General features: G+C 44.6%; 2 protein-coding genes across 15 annotated transcripts in view; one reads left to right on the top strand and one right to left on the bottom strand.

The window, feature by feature from the left end:
* Positions 1-1,190: 1,190 nt before the first annotated feature.
* pomk (protein O-mannose kinase) lies at positions 1,191-11,773 on the bottom strand. 7 transcript variants are annotated; one of them, XM_061699172.1, is made up of 4 exons: positions 11,652-11,773; positions 10,657-10,815; positions 9,635-9,910; positions 1,191-2,574 (listed from the first exon to the last, which is right to left on the bottom strand). In XM_061699172.1, the coding sequence occupies exons 3-4, from the start codon at positions 9,902-9,904 to the stop codon at positions 1,804-1,806; spliced, it is 1,041 nt and encodes a 346-aa protein (XP_061555156.1). In that variant the 5' UTR covers positions 9,905-9,910; positions 10,657-10,815; positions 11,652-11,773; the 3' UTR covers positions 1,191-1,803. The 7 variants fall into 7 exon arrangements, with proteins under 7 accessions (XP_061555156.1, XP_061555157.1, XP_061555160.1 ...); XM_061699173.1 differs by having other exon boundaries at positions 11,656-11,773; XM_061699176.1 differs by having other exon boundaries at positions 10,657-10,770; positions 11,656-11,773.
* A 318-nt stretch (positions 11,774-12,091) lies between these two features.
* pam (peptidylglycine alpha-amidating monooxygenase) overlaps positions 12,092-19,548 on the top strand; it is a 68,298-nt gene continuing 60,841 nt past the window's right edge. For 2 of the 8 annotated variants that reach the window (XR_009769948.1, XM_061699050.1), the window contains exons 1-2: positions 12,139-12,190; positions 17,083-17,222. Coding sequence is in view for 6 of the 8 variants with exons in the window: in XM_061699050.1 (XP_061555034.1) it covers positions 17,101-17,222 (122 nt within the window). In the remaining 2 variants the exon portion in view is untranslated. The other 6 variants (XM_061699052.1, XM_061699051.1, XM_061699053.1 and 3 more) reach the window with 6 other exon arrangements.

Here is a 19,548-nt window from a genome sequence, read left to right as displayed (position 1 = left end):
TAGCATTCAATAAGGTATGTTTACGATATACACTGCTCACATTAAATCAACCTTGACTGAGCCAAGTGGGCACATTTTCACAATTTTTACATTAGAAGAAGCTCACAGCACAACACCAAACAAAAATGTCACAAAAAGTATAGAAACTTAAATAATGATGCTCTTATCTCAAAGTACTACCAAATGTACTTTCTGGGCCATTCTAATTGAAAAAGAAAGGCTTATATACTTTCAAGAACAAAACACAGTAGACTATGTTAAAAGGAATATCATGATCAGAAACTAAAGGAGGTTTCAATGCTATAGACTTTGAAAGACTATTTGTTTGCATTGGCTAGTGACCTTCTGTGCCGTGTACTGCTGGGCGGGGGGGGGGGGGGCGCAGGAGTCTAGCCCCTTACTTCACAGACTCAGCACATTTTTATTACCCACACTGTACATATTTCGCACATTGGGCACATTTGTTAATTAGTAAATTAGAAAACACACAGTTGATTACCGAGGCAGAATTTGTAAGATGGGTACAATTATTTCAAGAAAACATGAAGGACCAGGCAAAATACATTTAATTTTATTTGAATGGGATTCAAATTAAACGGTCAAGTATTTCAGAAAAGCATTATCATTTAACAAAACATAACCATAAAGAAATGAATGATGGTTGTTGTTCAGTGAGTCATATTTAAAAAAAAAAATAATAATAATAATAATATTTCACAAATTCTGCCAGGGTATACAAACTTATGGGCACAACTGTACATATATGCAGTCATATGTACCCCCGTCATATTGGAATGAAAGTGTAGGCTACAATTTTTTTGTAACCACTAGGTGGCGGTGGCATTTTGGAATGAAAGTTGACAGCTTTTTCATAACCACCAGATGGCGGCATACATTTATAAAATGTGAACGTCCGTCCAATCCAATTATTTCATGAGATGAATGATGAAATAATATTGAATGCATTTTAATTCACAAATTTTTGAAAAAAATAGTCTTGATGATGTAAATGCATTGGTGGGCCAGATGAACCCTATGACAAAGGTCAAATTGGCCGTTTTTTCGACTAATCTTAGTCTAAATTTACCATTATAGTTCACCTGAAAAAAATGTGTACCTTGCCATGTTTGGTGTGATTATTTATTTATTGACATACAATAGTAACACTTGGAACCAAAAATCACACAGAAAACAAAGTCCGAATAGGAAAAAAGTGACATTTTTAATAATTGTGAAAACCACACACATGTTGAACGAAGCATTTTATTTATTTATTTATTATTAATTTTTTTTAATAACATACAATTCAAATATAATTAGGACATTTCAAAATCTTAGGTAACATTTAGTAAACAACAAAATTATACACAACTATTGACAGTAAAATGCAGGCAATTCCTCACGTGCTTTTACACAGCCACTCCAAAAATCAGTTCCCGTCCATCAGAGGGTCACATCACAGGATTGACACTTCCATAGTGTGTCCCTTCTCCGATTGTGCAGCATTTGAATTGCAAGTCTGCCTTTGGTAGCTTTTAGGCCGCTTCATCATAGAAATCGTCACTCTCCGATTCAGACTCTCCCGCTGTCGCTGTCGCTATCGCTGTTCCTCAAACGCTCACTCCCACATTCTCAGAACGGTTTCCTTCACTTTCCTGCTACAGCAACTCGTTTTGATTGGCTGATTTTCTTCTACCAATAGAGAAAGGATTTTTCACAGTTTGTATTTTTTTTTTTTTGGTGGGGGGGGGGGGGGGGGGTCTTGTATGGACTTTCTGCGCTTTCCTTAGAATCCTTCGAATATTAAAGCCTTTCTCCGAAGCCAGCATTGTTTCGGGCCATATTGCTGTAAACTGCCTTGTAAGCCATTAACACATCCAGGGCTGATGGGCGCAGTTTAGGGTCTTCTGCCTTACATTCCTTATGAATCTGAAAAAGATGGAAGTGGATTAAATCTCCTCCACTCACTCTTCCTATCAAGAATTGCGCCACATCTGGGATCTTCCAGATGTCTGTCCTTTCATCATACTCGTGCATGAGCTCATCTGAAAAAGGCTTCCCTATGTTAGTGAATGGCCACAGCTGCTCCGGTGCAACAAAGTCACCGCTGAGCTCCCGGTGGCCACATTTCACCAACAAGCCCCTGGACATGTCTACCTCAGGCAGTGCATCCAGGTCATTCACCACAAGGTGAAAGTCATTGGTGAGCAGAAACTGGGAGAGGGTTTTCTCCAAGGTGTTAGAATCACACATCACCCTCCGCCCAGCTGGGCTGTTGTGGAGGTAATGGAGGATAGAGACGTAGTCCATCGCCAACATCAGCCGCGTCTGCCAAGTGTCGCGATGCTTTTGCTGCTCCTGTGCCAGAACTGCGTTCAAATTGCGAAGCGAGCCCAGTGGATGGTACTCTGTGACCATGGTGTGGTCTTCAAGGCAAAACCCCACCAACTGTACCACCAGGGGACCCTGCAGTGCCTTTACCATGGACAATCCGTGGAGAAAATCCTGAGAGTAATCCAGAGAGGACAGTTTGGACACAGCCACCTTTTGACCCTTCCATTCAGCCAAGTAGACCTGAGGGGAAAAAAGTTCAAGATGAACATGTCCGTGACTTGGTAGAAGAGGTAACACGTCCAAACTGTCATTGATGTCTTTAGAAGTCAAATATCCAAATTCACTGGGAAGGCTGGCAGTGAACGAGATGTATTAATAGTTGGTAAACGCCAACTTTTTGGTCTGGAATTACGTGACGGTCGCCAACATATGAATATTTGCCTGTTCATCATGTCCGTCTGATACGAGACACTAAAGCAAGCAAGGGATCTAGAATTTTAATGTACAATATATAGCCAAAACCATTCCCTTACCTACCTTGATTCGCACGTAAACTGCGACTCTCAAACTACTCAAACGCTCTCATAAACAAGTCAAATCCGTCATACGTCACTGATGCGTGGACACAGAAGTGAAGCCGTTCGGTTGAGGAGCGGGAACGCGGTGGTTGCAAGTGAAATGCAAGGCGAGCACCCGTTTGTTGTAACACGGACCTTTCTCGAGAGACGAAGGTAAAATTAACATACTGCAGATCAGTGAGATTTCACGTTAGTCTACTTTACTAACATACAATAAGGTTAGCCCTGCGGCTGCAGCGTCTCTGTTGATTATGAGTTCCATTGAACTGGGGAGTGCAGTGAGTTATGGAGGGGCAGGTGCTCAAAGTAAAAAAGGGGCACTTGGAACTTTTAATTGCGGCAACTATGTAAATGTAACGTGCGAACAAAATTCTAATTTGTGGCCACGCAATACCTATTTGTAGCTCCTTACTGGACAGTTGGGTAGGCAAATTGAGAGATCCTTCTTTGGAAATGATAAGGTAGAGGCCGGCGAAAGAAAATGGACAGGGATAAACAGTAGTAAGATTGACTTTTCTTTGAGGCTGGGAATAAACTACAAAGACATTCCGAAAAAGCTTGCATTGCAGGCTATGGACAAAATGAGGATAAATGACTCTTGCCTCTAAATGACTCTTGCCACCAAGGACACTGAACTGGTCTCCAGCCAATCGCAGGGCACATATAAACAAACAACCATTTGCACTCATGTTCACACGAACAGGCAATTGAGAGTCTTCAATCAACTTACCATGCTTTTGGGATGTGGGAGGAAACTGGAGTACCTGGAGAAAACCAACGCAGGCACGGGGAGAACATGCCAACTCCACACAGGCGAGAACGGATTTGAACCCGGGTCCTCAGAACTGTGACGCAGATGTGCTAATCAGTCATCCAACGTTCCACCCCTATTTAACGTACAGTAGCTACAGCAACTCAGGTACCTTCTTTTCCTTTGGACTTGTCCCGTTAGGGGTCGCCACAGCGCGTCATCCTTTTCCACGTCATCCTATCTCCTGAATCCTCCTCTCGAACACCAACTGCCCTCATGTCTTCCCTCGCGACATCCATCAACCTTCTCTTTGGTCTTCCTCTCACTCTCTTGTCTGGCCAGCTCCAAGCTCCAATACACTCACTCTCTCTCCTCTGGACGTGTCCAAACCATCCAAGTCTGCTCTCTCTAACTTTGTCTCCAAACCATCGAACCTCGGCTGTCCCTCGGATGAGCTCATTTCTAATTTTCTCCAACCTGGTCACTCCGAGAGAGAATTGCAACATCTTCATTTCCGCCACCTCCAACTCTGCTTCCTGTTGTCTCTTCAGTGCCACTGTCTCGAATCCGTACATCATGGCTTTTTATAAACTTTGCCCTTCATCCGAGCAGAGACTCTTCTGTCACATAACACACCTGACACCTCCCTCCACCCGTTCCAACCTGCTCGGACCCGTTTCTTCACTTCCTGACCACACTCACCGTTGCTCTGGACTGTAGACCTCAAGTATTTAAAGTCCTCCACCCTTGCTATCTCTCCTTCCTGTAGCCTCACTCTTCCCCCACCACCCCTCTCATTCATGCACATATATTCTGTCTAACCTTCCTTCCTCTTCTTTCCAGCGCATGCCTCCATCTTTCTAACTGTTCTTCCACCTGCTCCCTGCTTTCACTGCAGATCACAATGTCATCTGCAAACATCATGGGCCACGCAGATTCCAGTCTAACCTCATCTGTCAGCCTATCCATCACCACTGCAAACAGGAAGTGGCTTAGAGCTGATCCCTGATGAAGTCCCACCTCCATCCTAAATTCCTCTGTCACACCTACAGCACACCTCACCGCTGTTCTGCCGCCCTCGTACATGTCCTGTATTATTCTAACATACTTCTCTGCCACTCCAGACCTTCGCATGCAGTACCACAGTTCCTCTCTGGGTACTCTCTCGTAGGCTTTCTCTCGATCTACAAAGACACAATGTAGCTCCTTCTGACCTTCTCTGTACTTTTCCGTCAACATCCTCAAGGCAAATAGTGCATCTGTGGTACTCTTTCTCGGCATGAAACCATACTGTTGCTCGCAAATACTCACTTCTGTCCTGAGTCTAGACTCCACAACACTTTCCCATAACTTCATTGTGTGGCTCATCCTACCTGTGGGGCATAGCCACTAATCACATGACACATAACACCCTCAATTTGAAGTTTCAGCCTCATAACTTGATCTGATACTCTTCACCTCCAAGACATGCTTAGCCAACTCTTCTTTGAAAATAACCCCGACTCCATTTCTCTTCCCATCGACACCATGGTAAAATAATTGAAACCCTGCCCCTAAACTTCTCGCCTTACTGCCTTTCCACCTGCTCTCCTGGACACACAATATATCAACCTTTCTCCTAATCATCATGTCAACCAACTCCCGAGATTTTCCTGTCATAGTCCCAACATTCAAAGCCCCCGACATTCACTTCTAAGCTCTGTGTTTTCCTCTTCTCTTTCTGCCTAAGAACCCGCTTTCCACCTCTCCTTCGTCTTCGACCCATAGTAGGTGAATTTCCACCGGCGCCCTGCAGGTTAACGGTGCCGGGGGCGGACGTTGTTAACCCGGGCCACGACCGATCCGGTATGGAATTCTTAAGATGAACGCTCATATTTGTCTGGCATAGTTATAAACCGATGCCCTTCCTGGCGCAAACCGCTGCATTTATCTGGGCTTGGGACCGGCCTACAGTTTGCACTGGCTTGTGCAACTCGGGTATGTAGGCAAGATAATCATAATCATATCAAGCTCAGGTTAGGACTTTTTCATTTGTCTTTAAGACACCAAATGGATCAAAATGCTGAAGATTTTTTTTTTATCTCCATAGCAGTGCATACAAGGTGCTTTTTGCCCAGTGTAGTCACTGAGTGACATATGCTCAATCTGATGATCTGTAAGTGGCAAACTTTTGAGTCTAGTAGGTGAAAAACGTGGCAAATATGGCCAGAGAGGAATAAGAGTAAATTGAATCGTACCCAAACAGAGGAGGGTTTTGCTGAAGTGAGATGAAGGAAATATTTGTTTTCTCTCGAGGTTTCTTCATTTTTGTGGGAACAAAGTGAGCACTTCCAAAAGAATATTTGTCTTATCCCTAGTCAGCTGGTCCAAGCTCATAAATGCACAGCCATAAACCTTCTCTATCAGTAGGTCACATAATGCGAAAACGCTGGCTGCTTCAGTGAAGATGCCCAAAGGCTGCCCCCCCCCCCTCCCCCCCTCCCCATTAATGCCTTATCTTTAATGCACAATGTGAATTTAAGAAATACAAACTGTGAATTATATTTTGAAAAAGAAACCAATTAGTCATAGATTAAGTTAAAGGTCTTATTTTCTCTTTTGTATTCATAATTACTGTATAACCAAGCAAAAATATAACTCGAGTTCTAACATATTTGTTAGCTGCAGCCCAACATTCAACTCCCCCATTATATTGTTATATTTTATTGTTTAATAAAACCCTTGCTCCGGGTCCCTGTGCGATTAACCTGCAAAAAAATAGAAAGTTGCTCCTGAAATGAAGAAACCATTAGCAAAACTGCTCCTCAACGAAAAAACATTTCCAGCCTTGTATATGATAACTTGGCGTGAGCAAAGCTTGTCACAAGGACGGCTGGTGCCCAGCGCCCAATTCTACCATTTTAAACAATGACACTACAAAATTAGCAATTATTTTGTCATACTAAATGAGTGACAACATAACTTTGGGGTGCTGTTGTGTTGATGTGAGTGTGCAACAGTATATCTTCTTCTTTTCCCCCCCCCCCCTTCGGCTTGTCGCTCTCGGGGTCGCCACAGCGCGTCATCCTTTTCCATGTAGGCCTATCTCCTGCATTCTCCTCTGAATTTTTTTACTTTCCAGAAAAGTGGTCATTTTATAGGTGGAGGGATTCCGCCTGACAACAACAATATATAAAATAAGAGTAAATACTGCCACTTCATAGTATAGTACATTCCTTTGTCCAGCAAATTTGGTCCAGTTCTGTCGCTAACATCACACCAAGACATGGCGGCGATGTAGAAGAGCTGTTCCCAAGGCAGTTTGTTATTTACCGATTGCTCCAAAAGGGATTGATATTATTGGAAATGACTGCTAGTTTCATTTTCTTGAGCAAAAAATACATAAAGAGAATGTGTTTGTGAACTATAGGCCATCTGGAGACTATAGGTGCTACGTGAAATCCATCCATCCAGCCATCCATCTTCCGCTTATCCAAGGTCAGTCGCGGGGGCAGTATCTTTAGCAGGGAAGCCCACACTTGCATCTCCCCAGCCACTTCCTCCAGCTCTTCCGGGGGGATCCCGAGGCGTTCCCAGGCCACCTGAGTGATGTAGTCTCTCCAGCGTTTCCTTGGTCGTGCCAGGGGTCTCCTCCCGGTGGGACGTGCCCGAAACACCTCACCAAGGAGCCATGCGCGAGGCATCCTAATCAGATGCCCGAGCCACCTCATTTGGCTCCTCTCACTGTGGAGGAGCAGCGGCTCTACTCTGAGCCCCTCCCGGACGACCGAGCTTCTCACCCTATCTCTAAGGGACAGCCCGGACACACTACGGAGGAAACTCATTTCGGCTGCTTGCATCCGGGATCTTGTTCTTTCGGCCACGACCCACAGCTCGTGACCATAGGTGAGCGTAGGAACGTAGCCCGACCGATAAATGGAGAGATTCGCCTTTCCACCACAACGGACCGATTCAAACTCCGCATCACTGCATACGCCGCACCGATCCGCCTGTCGATCTCCCGTTCCATTCTTCCCTCACTCGTGAACAAGACCCCAAGATATTTGAACTCCTTACTGCCAGCAATGGGGACCAAACTCTTTGACACTGGTCTTTCAGGCACCAATAGGCCCGTATCAGGGGGTTCTGTACCACATACTCCCCGAAGCATCCCCCACGTTACCCCCCGAGGGACACGATCAAACGCCTTCTCCAAGTCCACAAAACACATGTAGACTGGTTGGGCAAACTCCGATGCACCCTCGAGGACCCTGCCAAGAGTGTAGAGCTGGTCCACTGTTCCACGGCCAGGACGAAAACCACACTGGTCCTCCTGAATCTGAGATTCGACTTTCCGACGGACCCTCCTCTCCAGCACCCCTGAATAGACCTTACCAGAGAGGCTGAGGAGTGTGATCCCTGTAGTTGGAACACACCCTTGTGTCCCCCTTCCGCCACCCCAGTCTGCCAATCCAGAGGCACTGTCCCCGATGTCCACGCGATGTTGCAGAGGCGTGTCAACCAGGACAGCCCCACAACATTCAGAGCCTTTAGGAACTCCGGGCGAATCTCTTCCACCCCCGGGGCCTTGCGACCGAGGAGCTTTTGAACCACCTCGGTGACCTCAACCCCAGAGATAGGAGAGCCCGCATCAGAGAAGCCAGACTCTGCTTCCTCATGGGAAGGCGCGTTGGTGGAACTGAGGAGGTCTTCGAAGTATTCTCCCCACCAATTTACAACGTCCCAAGTCAAGGTCAGCAGCGGCCCATCCCCACAACACACAGTGTTTTTGTTTTGTTTTGTCCTGTTCGGCTGTTAGGTCAAGCAGAATGGAAGATCTGTATCCCTTTTATGCCGGAACAGTTATACTGTATCACAGTGGAGGTTTTAAGCTTCCCCTGTTGTTTCTTAGTATTATAATGCAAGTTTATTGAGAATCAGAGTCGAACAAAACAAGGTTTCTAGAGGGGAGAGAGAAATGAAGACAAAAGACAAAACACTAATTGTAAACAGGATAACAAAAGTATTGATCTACAACATTGAAACATTAAATATGAATTGTTGCATGGGGCTGTAGTGCTGCACCCTGTGAGTGAAGGACAGGACAAGCTAGAACAGGACAAGGACAGGAGAAGAAGCATGCAGGACAAGGGTCGTGAACCCTGAAGTGAAGTGTGGTGGGATTGACGACGTAAATTATAAAAGTCTATAGGACGGGAGTATGAGTGAGGGGATGCACAAGGAATTTGCAGATTCGTGAGTTATTTGTCGCAAAACAATTTGTGGCCCCACACCCAGTGAAAGAGTCCCAGCGGTGTGTGCCTGCGGACACATGCGAGTGAATTGACACAGTTTTACATGCACAAAGACTGACAGAAGTGTCCTGTAATTGCTGTGCCCGCACCGCGGAGGCTGAGGACCCCACCCAATCAATCGAGGCGTGGGATCGGGCCCAGGTGTCCACCTGAGAGCAGCCCGGCGGACGGGACGCGTCCCACACCGAGGGACCCGGGGCGGTCCGCCGTCTCCACCGAGGTGCCCTGGCAACTGGCCACCCGGTGGGGGCTGCAGGGACCCAATGCCAAAAAGGCCCGATAGAACTCCTTCTGCAGGGTCACCTGTTTGCCATGGGTGACCCTGCCAGGGGCATAAAGCCCCAGACGATTTAGCTCAGTGAAATCCCATTCTTAATCCATCGGGTTTAATATGACGTTGGTCCACCTTGTGCGGACATACAACAGCGTCAACTGTTTTGGGAAGGTTTTCTTTCCAAAAGGTTTAAGAGTGTGTTCATGATCACTTTTGACCATTCTTACAGAAGCACATTTCTGTGGTCACACACTGTTGTTGGACGGGAAAGAACGGGGTTCATTGTGATTCAAATTGGATTACATTGGAAGAGGGGGTAGAATGAATGGATTTACGTTTTGTAGTTAAAGTGCAAGTTGGTTCACACGATAAAAATGACAACATTTAGTTTCAACTACTGTACCTTCTTCACTGCCCCCTGGCCGACGAGCTTCAGCTTGCGAACGTCCGCTTCTATCAGGGGACATTGAAGCCACGCTGTGCAGTTCTTCATGGTTGGCATTTTAAAGTATTGAGCCACACATCCATTATGAGTGGTGACTGGTTGTCCATCTGACTGATACACAGAGTCCAAATACAGGTAGATCAAGATGTTGCTGAGGAATAAAGCTGCAAGGAAGATTGCCACCACTGGAGTACTCTGGTAGATTGAAGTGCTGCTTCGACGGCCCATGTTGCTCTGCAACTCAACAAGAAAACAAAGCAATGCAATGTTATGCAGGAATTGAAGTAAACCTGCAGCATCCTAAAGAACCAGGACCAGAACCAGAACCGTTGCATCTTCAGCTGAGGGGTCTGCTTCCAGGATTATCCCACAGAATCTTTATAAATGAAGCTAAGCAAAGCAAATTTATTTCACTTTAGCTTTAGAATCGATTTTAAAATCGATTCTAAAGCTGACTGAAAGAGTGACCTCCTGGCCAATTCCACCACATAGACGAGCCGTACGGGGCATTCGATTTTAAAGCAAGACTCTGGACAATTAGCATGTCAATGTTTAGGTTCAATTAATTCTAGCTGAAGTTTACTCAGTGAGAATGCTGACATTGTAGTTTGTATCATTTGTAATTTCCTGTAATAATGAAAAATGCACGCAGAAGCCTGGGTGCCCTTAATTTAATGGTTAGCTGTGAATGGGACAAAGTTGGAGAGGCTCATCATAGCAGGCAGAGAGGTAGAAAAGGTCGAGAGGCGATAGAAGACAAATCGCACAATAGACAATTTTCTGTATACAGTGGAGCCTTAATAAAACGGACCCCGTTAAAACGGATATCGGATAAAACGGACCATCGGGACTGAACAACGCGTCCAAAAATAGTTTCCATTTGTCACATAAAATGCCGTTGACAAAGTCTGTTAGTTCTGGAATTGGCCACTGTAGTTTACTGGCGCTGTGGCGCAACGCAGGCAGAGAACGGGACTCACGTATTTCCAGGTCACAGATATGCCATAAAACTAGATCCTCCCGTGCCTTCACGGCGGCCATGTTGAATGTGGGGCTCGGACGTGGCGGCCATGTGACGATGGTATATCTATTGTCTATTGTGCATGCAGCAGAGCGAGAACGTCAAGGCCGCATTAGCTCTGAGGAGTTCAAAACACAAGTCTCTGAAGTCTGGAACATGCTATTTTTGGTACTGTAACATTTTTTTACATTTATTTTTTTTTTGTCAAGCTGTTCGCCTTTGGCAACAGATTTGGACCTCGGGAGCACACGAATTCCCTGCGGCTCATGAAAGCGACTCGCCTACGATGCGTACTGTACATCAACAATGGCGCCATGACCAAGTACACTGGCGTGATAAGTTTGGATAAAATGTGAAACTCTCAAACATCCGTCCATTTTCTACACTGCTTATCCTCATTAGGGTAGCGGGCATGCTGGAGCCTATCACAACTAACTGCGGGTGAGAGGCGGTAGCACCTATGGTCAATTTAGAGCTGTCAATGAACCTACCATGCATGTTTTTGGGATGTGGGAGGAAACCGGAGCACCCGGGAGATGCAAACTCCACACGGGCGAGGCCGGATTTGAACCCACGTCCTCAGAACTGTGAGGCTGATGCTAACCAGTTGCCCACCATGCCGCCAACTTTAAAACATTTTCAAGATTTAAAAACAAAAATATTTATTTACAATAACTACCATACTGGGCGTTTTCGCTTATGACAAAAACTATAAAACAATAATTTTGTACTGTATAGTAATATGGGTGCATGTGGTCTTAAAAAAAAACAACAAAATAATAAAAAAAAAAAAAAAAAAGTATTTCGATGTAACGGACAATTATCTATATCGGACACTTCTTCAACTATCGGCAACAGACCGAAAGTGCTGTAAACTCGCGAACAAAATGATCTGAATTGAGATTACTTTCTTGACAACAGAATTTTACATAGATTAACGGACGTCGGTCTTACCTACAATTCTGTCGGTTCACATAGTAATCACAGCTCATAATAATGTTTAAAGACCCTTTCGTTCGTCTTATTTGCCAGTACTTTGCAGCGTTTGTGAGACATCTTGCACGGCTCGTGACACTCTAAACCGGAAACAAACCATCACTTCCGGTGAAATCTTCACAATATAAGCACTTAGCGTCACGAATTTCGGCGTTCGTGAGGGATTATATTTTTCACGACTGTCTGTCACAAGTAATTTACATTTGGTTATATATATATATATATATATTTTTTTTAAAATTATTATTATTTTTTTAATTCAAGACGTCGGGTTCAAAGTCAGGGGAGTGTGGGTATCGATGATAATTGAACAAGAAAATGTGGGAGAAACCAGTTTAGCACGAAACAAGAAGCCTTTACAGGCACAGCGGCATCATATGCAGTCCCGAGTCGTGGGATACTTTTATTTTGAAAATACAGGAATCGGGACGGATGTGTGTCTGTCACTGACAAACTATCGCTGATACAGTCGGTAAGAGGATATCCGCGGCGCGCAGGTAATTCAGCGGTTCCTATTTACGAAACCTCAGTACAGCGTTCAAGCAGAGGAGCAGTCTTATGTAACCTCAAATCGATGCATCTTGTGTCAAGTTAATTGGCCGCTGCGGCATTTTGAACCTGTCCAAATGTATTTGTATCAAATGGCTGAACTTGGCAACACCTGCGCGGCTTCTGACAGGATTCCTAATGGCATTCGCGACCGGACGGCTCGTATCGGCTTTGGCAGCGACGTCGTCGCAAGAGTTGAAGGTGGTTATTTGGGGGGGGCTTACAAATGTGCTTCCTGTTTGTTTGAGGCGTGACACCCATCGTGGGGGGTGTCGAGAAATGATGTTGAAGTCAAAGCAAACCAAAACCCCTTTTGAATGTGCTAGCATCTCACTCGCTGGATTCTGTTGTTTATTTTTGCAAGCGATTCCAGCTCGCGCTTATTTGCCTTCGGCAGGACATGAGGCCACTTTCCTCCTCTATCCAAAATGCGGGGGGGCGGGGTAGGGGGGGTGGGCGGCGGCGGCGGCTATCATTTGCCCCGGGAAATTGCGTTCTCGGCAGGTTTCGGGGATGTGTTCGTGTTTACTCGCGGACTACGTGCTGTGTTCCACGACAAGACCCCCCCCCCCCCCCCCCCCCCCCCCGTTTCCATAGTTTCCTCCCGTGTTTTCCGGTCGGGTGTGATGTCAGAACCACCCCCCTCCCCTCCCCTTTTTACTTCCACGGCGACTGTTGTTGGGGATGAGTCACACGGTGAGTCACGCCGATCGATACGTCGCCACGATCTGGGTTTGTTTCAAAATGTCGCGTATGATCTGCGGATCACTTTTGTTGCAATTCCTGGAATTATTCAACGCAGCTCCAAAGAACAAAAACGCACAATACATGGCTATATTTTTCACACAGTAAACAAAGATCCACTCCAATACCAAATCATATTAAGTACAACTGTACATTCTGAACCAAAATATCTGCCTTTAAGCTCATACAGTAGTACTTTCAATTATTATTATGATTATGATTTTTGTATCAGTTCTCGTGGAGTGCAGTTCCAAACCACTGCAAAATATAACAACGATAATACATCATCAAATTCAAAGTTGATGATTATTTGCTTAGAACAAATCAAGTTGATCAGTTTGAACATGAAATAGCTTGTCTTTGTAGTGTATTCGATTAAATGTCGGTTGAACATGATTTGCAAATCACTTTATTCTGTTTTTTTTTTAAATTTATGTTTAACACAACGTCCCAACTTCACTGGAATTGGGGTTGTAAAAAAAATAAAAAAAGTACAACCAACATCTCTTCAGGTTATGTAAATGAGCATGGGTTAAACCTGCTATTAAACTCTCAGTTTGATAAACAAACAGAAGCGTGCTAATATTTAACAAAAGATCCATCATAACCAAATATTGTTCAATTTCTACAACCCTACCAGCCAGGCAGTGGGACGCTCAGACGACACGATTGTAGCTCGATTTGGCCCCTACAGGCAAGTCGCAGATAAAACGTGAGCTGCCGTGGCCTATCGTTTTGAGTTTTTGTTGTTGTTATTTTTTTTTAAACCCGCAATATATACAGTATTACCATGTAATCCAGTATCAGTGTTGGGAAAACTTTATTTTCGACGCGCATCAGACGCGACACACCGTGAAAGCCTCCGCTGCACAATATAATCTTATTCCAAGTGTTGCACAGAGGCGACTGGCGCAAGCCGCCGCCGTTGGGCACAAGTACGTCTTTGTGTGTGATCTTCTTCGTTGGTTTTCGCCACTTCTTCGGGGTGGCCGGACTGTAGGCGTCGAAAACCGGGAACCAAATTTTCTCAATTTGAGCGATTCCGGGAGATTCCGGGGTTGATAAACGGCTTTCGCTTTGCATAGTAGAGTTTTAAGTTGCACTTACGGATGTAGCGATGCCCGACTCCAGTTAGTACCGAACCGCTGCCCCTCCGGTCCTCAGAACTGTGAGGCACCTGTGCTAACCGGTCGTGCGCTGTGCCGCGCCAAACTTTATTATTAATTTGTGCTATTGCAATGGGTTGATATTAGTGAGGTTAGTACAGAGTCATCGCCATGAATGCAATTGTACGAATCATTTCTTAAAGGGGCTTAAATAATACAGTATAAAGACGCTAAATGCCAAATAATCACGATAACTTAACATATTATATCATAATATAATGTCAGCACTCAAATGCTTAACGTCAGATCCTGTTGAAGCGTTATAATTTACTGTAACATGGGTGTTAATGTTAATAGCGTGTCCAAACAAGTCCCTCTGCTGGTCACTTTTAAAATGACAGTTGATTCATTGTACAACCCCAATTCCAATGCAGTTGGGCTGTTGTGTTAAACCTAAATAAAAACAGAATACAACAATTTGCAAATCATGTTCAAGCTATATTTAATTGAATACACTACAAAGACAAGATGTTTAATGTTCAAACTGATAAACTTGACAAATAATCATGAACGTATAATTTTATGGCTGCAACACGTTCCAAAAAAGCTGGGACGGGTCATGTTTGCCACTGTGTGTCACCCTTTCTTTTAACAACATTCAATAAATGTTTGTCTAATTGTTGACTCTCTGAAGGTGGAATTCTTTCCCATTCTCGCTCGATGTACAGCTTCAGCCGTTCAACGGTCCGGGGTCTCCGTTGTCGTATTTTACGCTTCATAATGCCCCGCGCATTTTCAATGGGAGACAGGTCTGGACTGCAGGCAGGCCAGTCGAGTACCCGCACTCTTTGACTACAAAGCCACACTGTTGTAACACGTGCAGAATGTGGTTTGGCATTGTCTTGGTGAAATAAGCAGGGGCGTCCACGAAAAAGACCTTGCTTCCTTTCAGCATGAATGGTGCCTTCACAGATGTGTAAGTAACACAGCCCCATACCATCACAGATGCTGGCTTGTGAACTTTGCGTCCATAACTGTGCGGATGGTTCTTTTTCTCTTTGGCCCGGAGGGCACGACGTCCACAATGACCAAAAAACAATTTGAAATGTGGAGTCGTCGGACCACAGAACACTTTTCCACTTTGCATCAGTCCATCTTAGATGAGCTCGGGCCCAGAGAAGCCGGCGGCGTTTCTGGGTGTTGTTGATAAACGGCTTTCGCTTTGCATAGTAGAGTTTTAAGTTGCACTTACGGATGTAGCGCCGGACTGTATTTACTGACATTGGTTTTCTGAAGTGTTCCTGAGCCCATGCGGTGATATCCTTTCCACATTCATGTCGGTTTTTGATGCAGTGCCGCCTGAGGCATCGAAGGTCCCGGGCATTCAATGTTGGTTTTCGGCCTTGTCGCTTCCGTGCAGTGACTTCTCCAGATTCTCTGAACCCTTTTGATGATATTGTGGACCGTAGATGATGAAATCCCTCAATTCCTTGCAATTGTACGTTGAGGAACATTGTCCTTAAACTGTGGGACTATTTTCTCACGCACTTGTTGACAAAGAGGTGAACCTCGCCCCATCTTTGCTTGTGAACGACCGAGCAATTCAGGGAAGCTCCTTTTCTCCCCAATCATGGCACCCGCCTGCTCCCAATTAGCATGTTCACCTGTGGGATGTTCCAAACACGTGCTTGATGAGCATTCCTCAACGTTCGCAGTCTTTTTTACCATCTGTCCCAGCTTTTTTGGAACGTGTTGCAGCCATAGAATTCTCAGTTAATGATGATTTTGCTAAAAACAATAACGTTTATCAGTTTGAACATCAAATATAATGTCTTTGTAGTGTATTCAATTAAATATAGATCAAACATGATTTGCAAATCATTGTATTCTGTTTTTATTTATGTTTAACACAACGTCCCGACTTCATTGGAATTGGGGTTGTGTGTTACAGTACGCGAACATTGCAGCAGTTGTGCCCACGTACATCGCAATGACGATGCCCAAACAAAATATTGTGCAGCCCTGGTTCAAGGACTTCGGAAGGTCACAGAAGTGCTATCGATGACCCAACATTTGAGAAGTGTTTTGAATTTGGCGCTATTAATGAACAGACCTGCATGTAGACAGTAAAGCATTTGGAACCCGGGAAATTTTGCATGTTAGTGGCCATGACGGACCTTGGCCAATTTGCCGTGACAGGGACTATTGTTTATTCATGAAGTCTGCTGAAAATAACAAGAATTTCACATGTATGGCAACACTTTTGAGTAGTTATCTCCAAATAAGATAGTATACATAATATGGACCTTTTTAGTGACATTTGTTAGTACTGTAATTCAAAAGCTTCTGTTTTGAAATACAAACTCATGGAAAACAATTTGTTCAACTATTGTTCATTTTATTTAAAGTGGTTTGGTAAGAAAAATACTGGAATCTCAACGTTATTAAAAGTAAAGACGGAGACATGAAGTAGGCACACATGATTTGCTTTTGCGGGCCACATAAAATGATGTGGCGGGCCGCATCTGGCCCCCAGGCCTCGAGTTTGACGCCTGTGGATTAATTATGGAAGCCTGCAAAAATCCACCATTGTGAGCCAACTGGATGGAAAGCTTCAAGGCTTTCATAAAAGGCTTCTTCTGACTATCACCAAAGTCTCAGAGAGGCCCACCAATGGACCTCTTAGTGCGATGCTACATCATTTTCAATTGAGGTTTGCTACTAAAGTTTTATGACCGCAAAATGTTGCGCTATCGGGACTACATGTCATTTAAGAGAGTGAGTTTGCCTTTATTTTGTGACCTGGACTGAGTGCATCTTTTTGCCTAGTGGGTGGTGCCCCAGCGAACAGCTCAACATGCCAATAGAGTGAGTGGCTCCTTTTCGAGATAAACCTCCCTCATCTCCTGGCTGTTCAAGCAACGTGAGCAACTAAGTAAGTAGTTGTGAGTTGTGACAGAGTCTTTTGTGCAATTTCACCTTTTCCACAGGTCGTGGCTGACAGCTGCATGTTTACAGGTGTTAGGACCCCAACCACGATGGGCCGTCCTGGTTTATGTTTTATGCTGCTCGCGTTCATTTACAACAGCTATGGCCAAGAAGCATTAAACCCACTTCACAGGTCCAAAAGGTAGGAAGAAAGTTTCATCTATTTTTCTTTTTTTTCATCATCTTTGGAAGTGTATGGTTTGTTGTTTTTGTCTCTTATAGTGCGCAAAAAAAAAAAAAAAAAAAAAAAAAAAAAAAAAAGCCTGAACAGCTATCAGGTGTAAACATTATTTTTGCCAAGCAAACTTTGGGTCAAGGTACATTTGATTTTAAAGAGCCTTTGAATGTTTTCTTTTTTTAAACTGTATTATTTTATTCCCATCCCCCAATCTCATTTGTCTGCAAAAACTAAAGCCCCAAACAATCTATCCATCCGTACGTTCTGTTCTCATCCTGTTCTAGAATTCTAGCGCGTGAGAAGATGCCTGAGGAATGGAGGAAAAGTGTGCTGGTGTCCATTTTTAAGAACAAGGGTGATGTGGAGAGCTGTGGGAACTGTAGAGGAATAAAGTGGATGAGCCACACAATGAAGTTATGGGAAAGAGTAGTGGAGGCCAGACTCAGGACAGAAGTGAGTATTTGCGAGCAACAGTATGGTTTCATGCCTAGAAAGAGTACCACAGATGCACTATTTGCCTTGAGGATGTTGATGGAAAAGTACAGAGAAGGTCAGAAGGAGCGACATTGTGTCTTTGTAGATCTAGAGAAAGCCTATGACAGAGTACCCAGAGAGGAACTGTGGTACTGCATGCGGAAGTCTGGAGTGGCAGAGAAGTATGTTATAGAATAGTACAGGACACGTATGAGGGCGGCAGAACAGCGGTGAGGTGCGCTGTAGGTGTGACAGAGGAATTTAAGGTGGAGGTGGGACTGCATCAAGGATCGGCCCTGAGCCCCTTCCTGTTTGCAGTGGTGATGGAGAGGCTGACAGGTTAGACTGGAATCCCCGTGGACCATGATGTTCGCAGATGACATTGTGATCTGCAGTGAAAGCAGGGAGCAGGTGGAGGAACAGTTAGAAAGGTGGAGGCATGCACTGGAATGCAGAGGAATGAAGATTAGCCGAGGTTAGCAGAATATATGTGCATGAATGAGAGGGGTGGTGGCGGGGGGGGGGGGGGGGGGGGGGAGTGAGGCTACAGGGAGAAGAGAGAGCAAGGGTGGAGGACTTGAAATACTTGGGGTCAACCGTCCAGAGCCTCATAGGTGAGGTATACATATGATGACCGTTACAGGCCTCTTTCATCTTTAAGTGGGAGAACTTGCACAATTGGCTGACTAAATACCTTTTTGCCCCACTTTGTGTGTGTTTGTCTGAAAGTATTCAGACCACTTCACATTTTCCACATTTTTTTGTTGCAGACTTATTCTAAAGCTGATTTGAGTATAGTTTTATTTTAAAAACATCTCCATAAAATATCCCATAATGACAAAATAAAAACGTATTTTCTGACATTTGTGTAAATGTATAGAAAATGTCAATATTCAAACATTATCGGTACATAAGTATTAACACCGTTTGTTATGACACTCAAACTTAAGATCATCCTTGAGATGCTTTTGCAACTTGAATGGAGTCCACCTGTGGTAAATTCAGTTGACTGAACATGGCACAATGGCACACACCTGTCTAGATAAGCTCTCATAGTTAGCAGTCCATATCAGAGCAGAAACCAAGGTATGAAGTCTAAGGAATTGTCTGCAGACCTCTGAGGTCAGGGAACAAATTTGGGGAATGATTCAAAAGAATTTCAGCAGCATTGAAGCAAAAGCGCTGTGGTCTCGATTGTTTGGAAATGGAAGAAGTTTTGAACCACCAGGACCCTTCCTAGATCTGGCCGTCCGACCAAGCTGAGTAACCTGGGAAGAAGGGCCTTGTTCAGAGAGGTGAGCAAGAACCCAATGGTCACTAAGGCGGAGGTCCAGCGTTCGCTTGCAGAGATAGCAATGTCCAGAAGGTCAACCATTGGTAACGCACTCCACCAATCAGGCCTTTATGATAGAGTGGCCAGACAGAAGCCACTTCTCACTAAAGGGTACATGGCAGCCCACTTGGAATTTGCCAAAAGGCACCTTAAGGATTCTCAGACCTCCAAAAATAAATTTCTCAGTTCTGATGAAACTGAAATAGATTTTTTTTGGCCTGAATTGCAAGTGTCATTTCTGGAGAAGACACTGCTCATCACCAGGCTAACACCATCCTTACTGTGAAGCAGCAGTAGGTTGAGCGGGTTGTCCAGTGACCGAAGGGTAGCTGGTTCGAATCCCGGCTCCGACTGTCCGCATGTCAAAATGTCCTTGGGAAAGACACCGAACCCTAATTTGCCCCCAGTGGGCCTGGTCGCGCCTTGCATGGCAGCAGTCGCCCATTTGTGTGCGATTGGGTGAATGTGAGGCATTGTCAAGCG

The sequence above is a fragment of the Phycodurus eques genome, chromosome 15 (genome assembly GCF_024500275.1).
Source record: "Phycodurus eques isolate BA_2022a chromosome 15, UOR_Pequ_1.1, whole genome shotgun sequence".
NCBI lineage: Eukaryota > Metazoa > Chordata > Actinopteri > Syngnathiformes > Syngnathidae > Phycodurus > Phycodurus eques.
This window is presented reverse-complemented; position numbering and strand designations above follow the sequence as displayed.

Bases quoted from the DNA above. Each gene is read 5' to 3' on its own strand.
- pomk (XM_061699172.1), bottom strand. From the start codon at position 9,904: ATGGGCCGTCGAAGCAGCACTTCAATCTACCAGAGTACTCCAGTGGTG. The intron at 2,575-9,634 runs GTACAGTAGTTG...TTTTCCCCTCAG, and splicing joins GCCAGGGGGCAGTGAAGAAG to GTCTACTTGGCTGAATGGAA.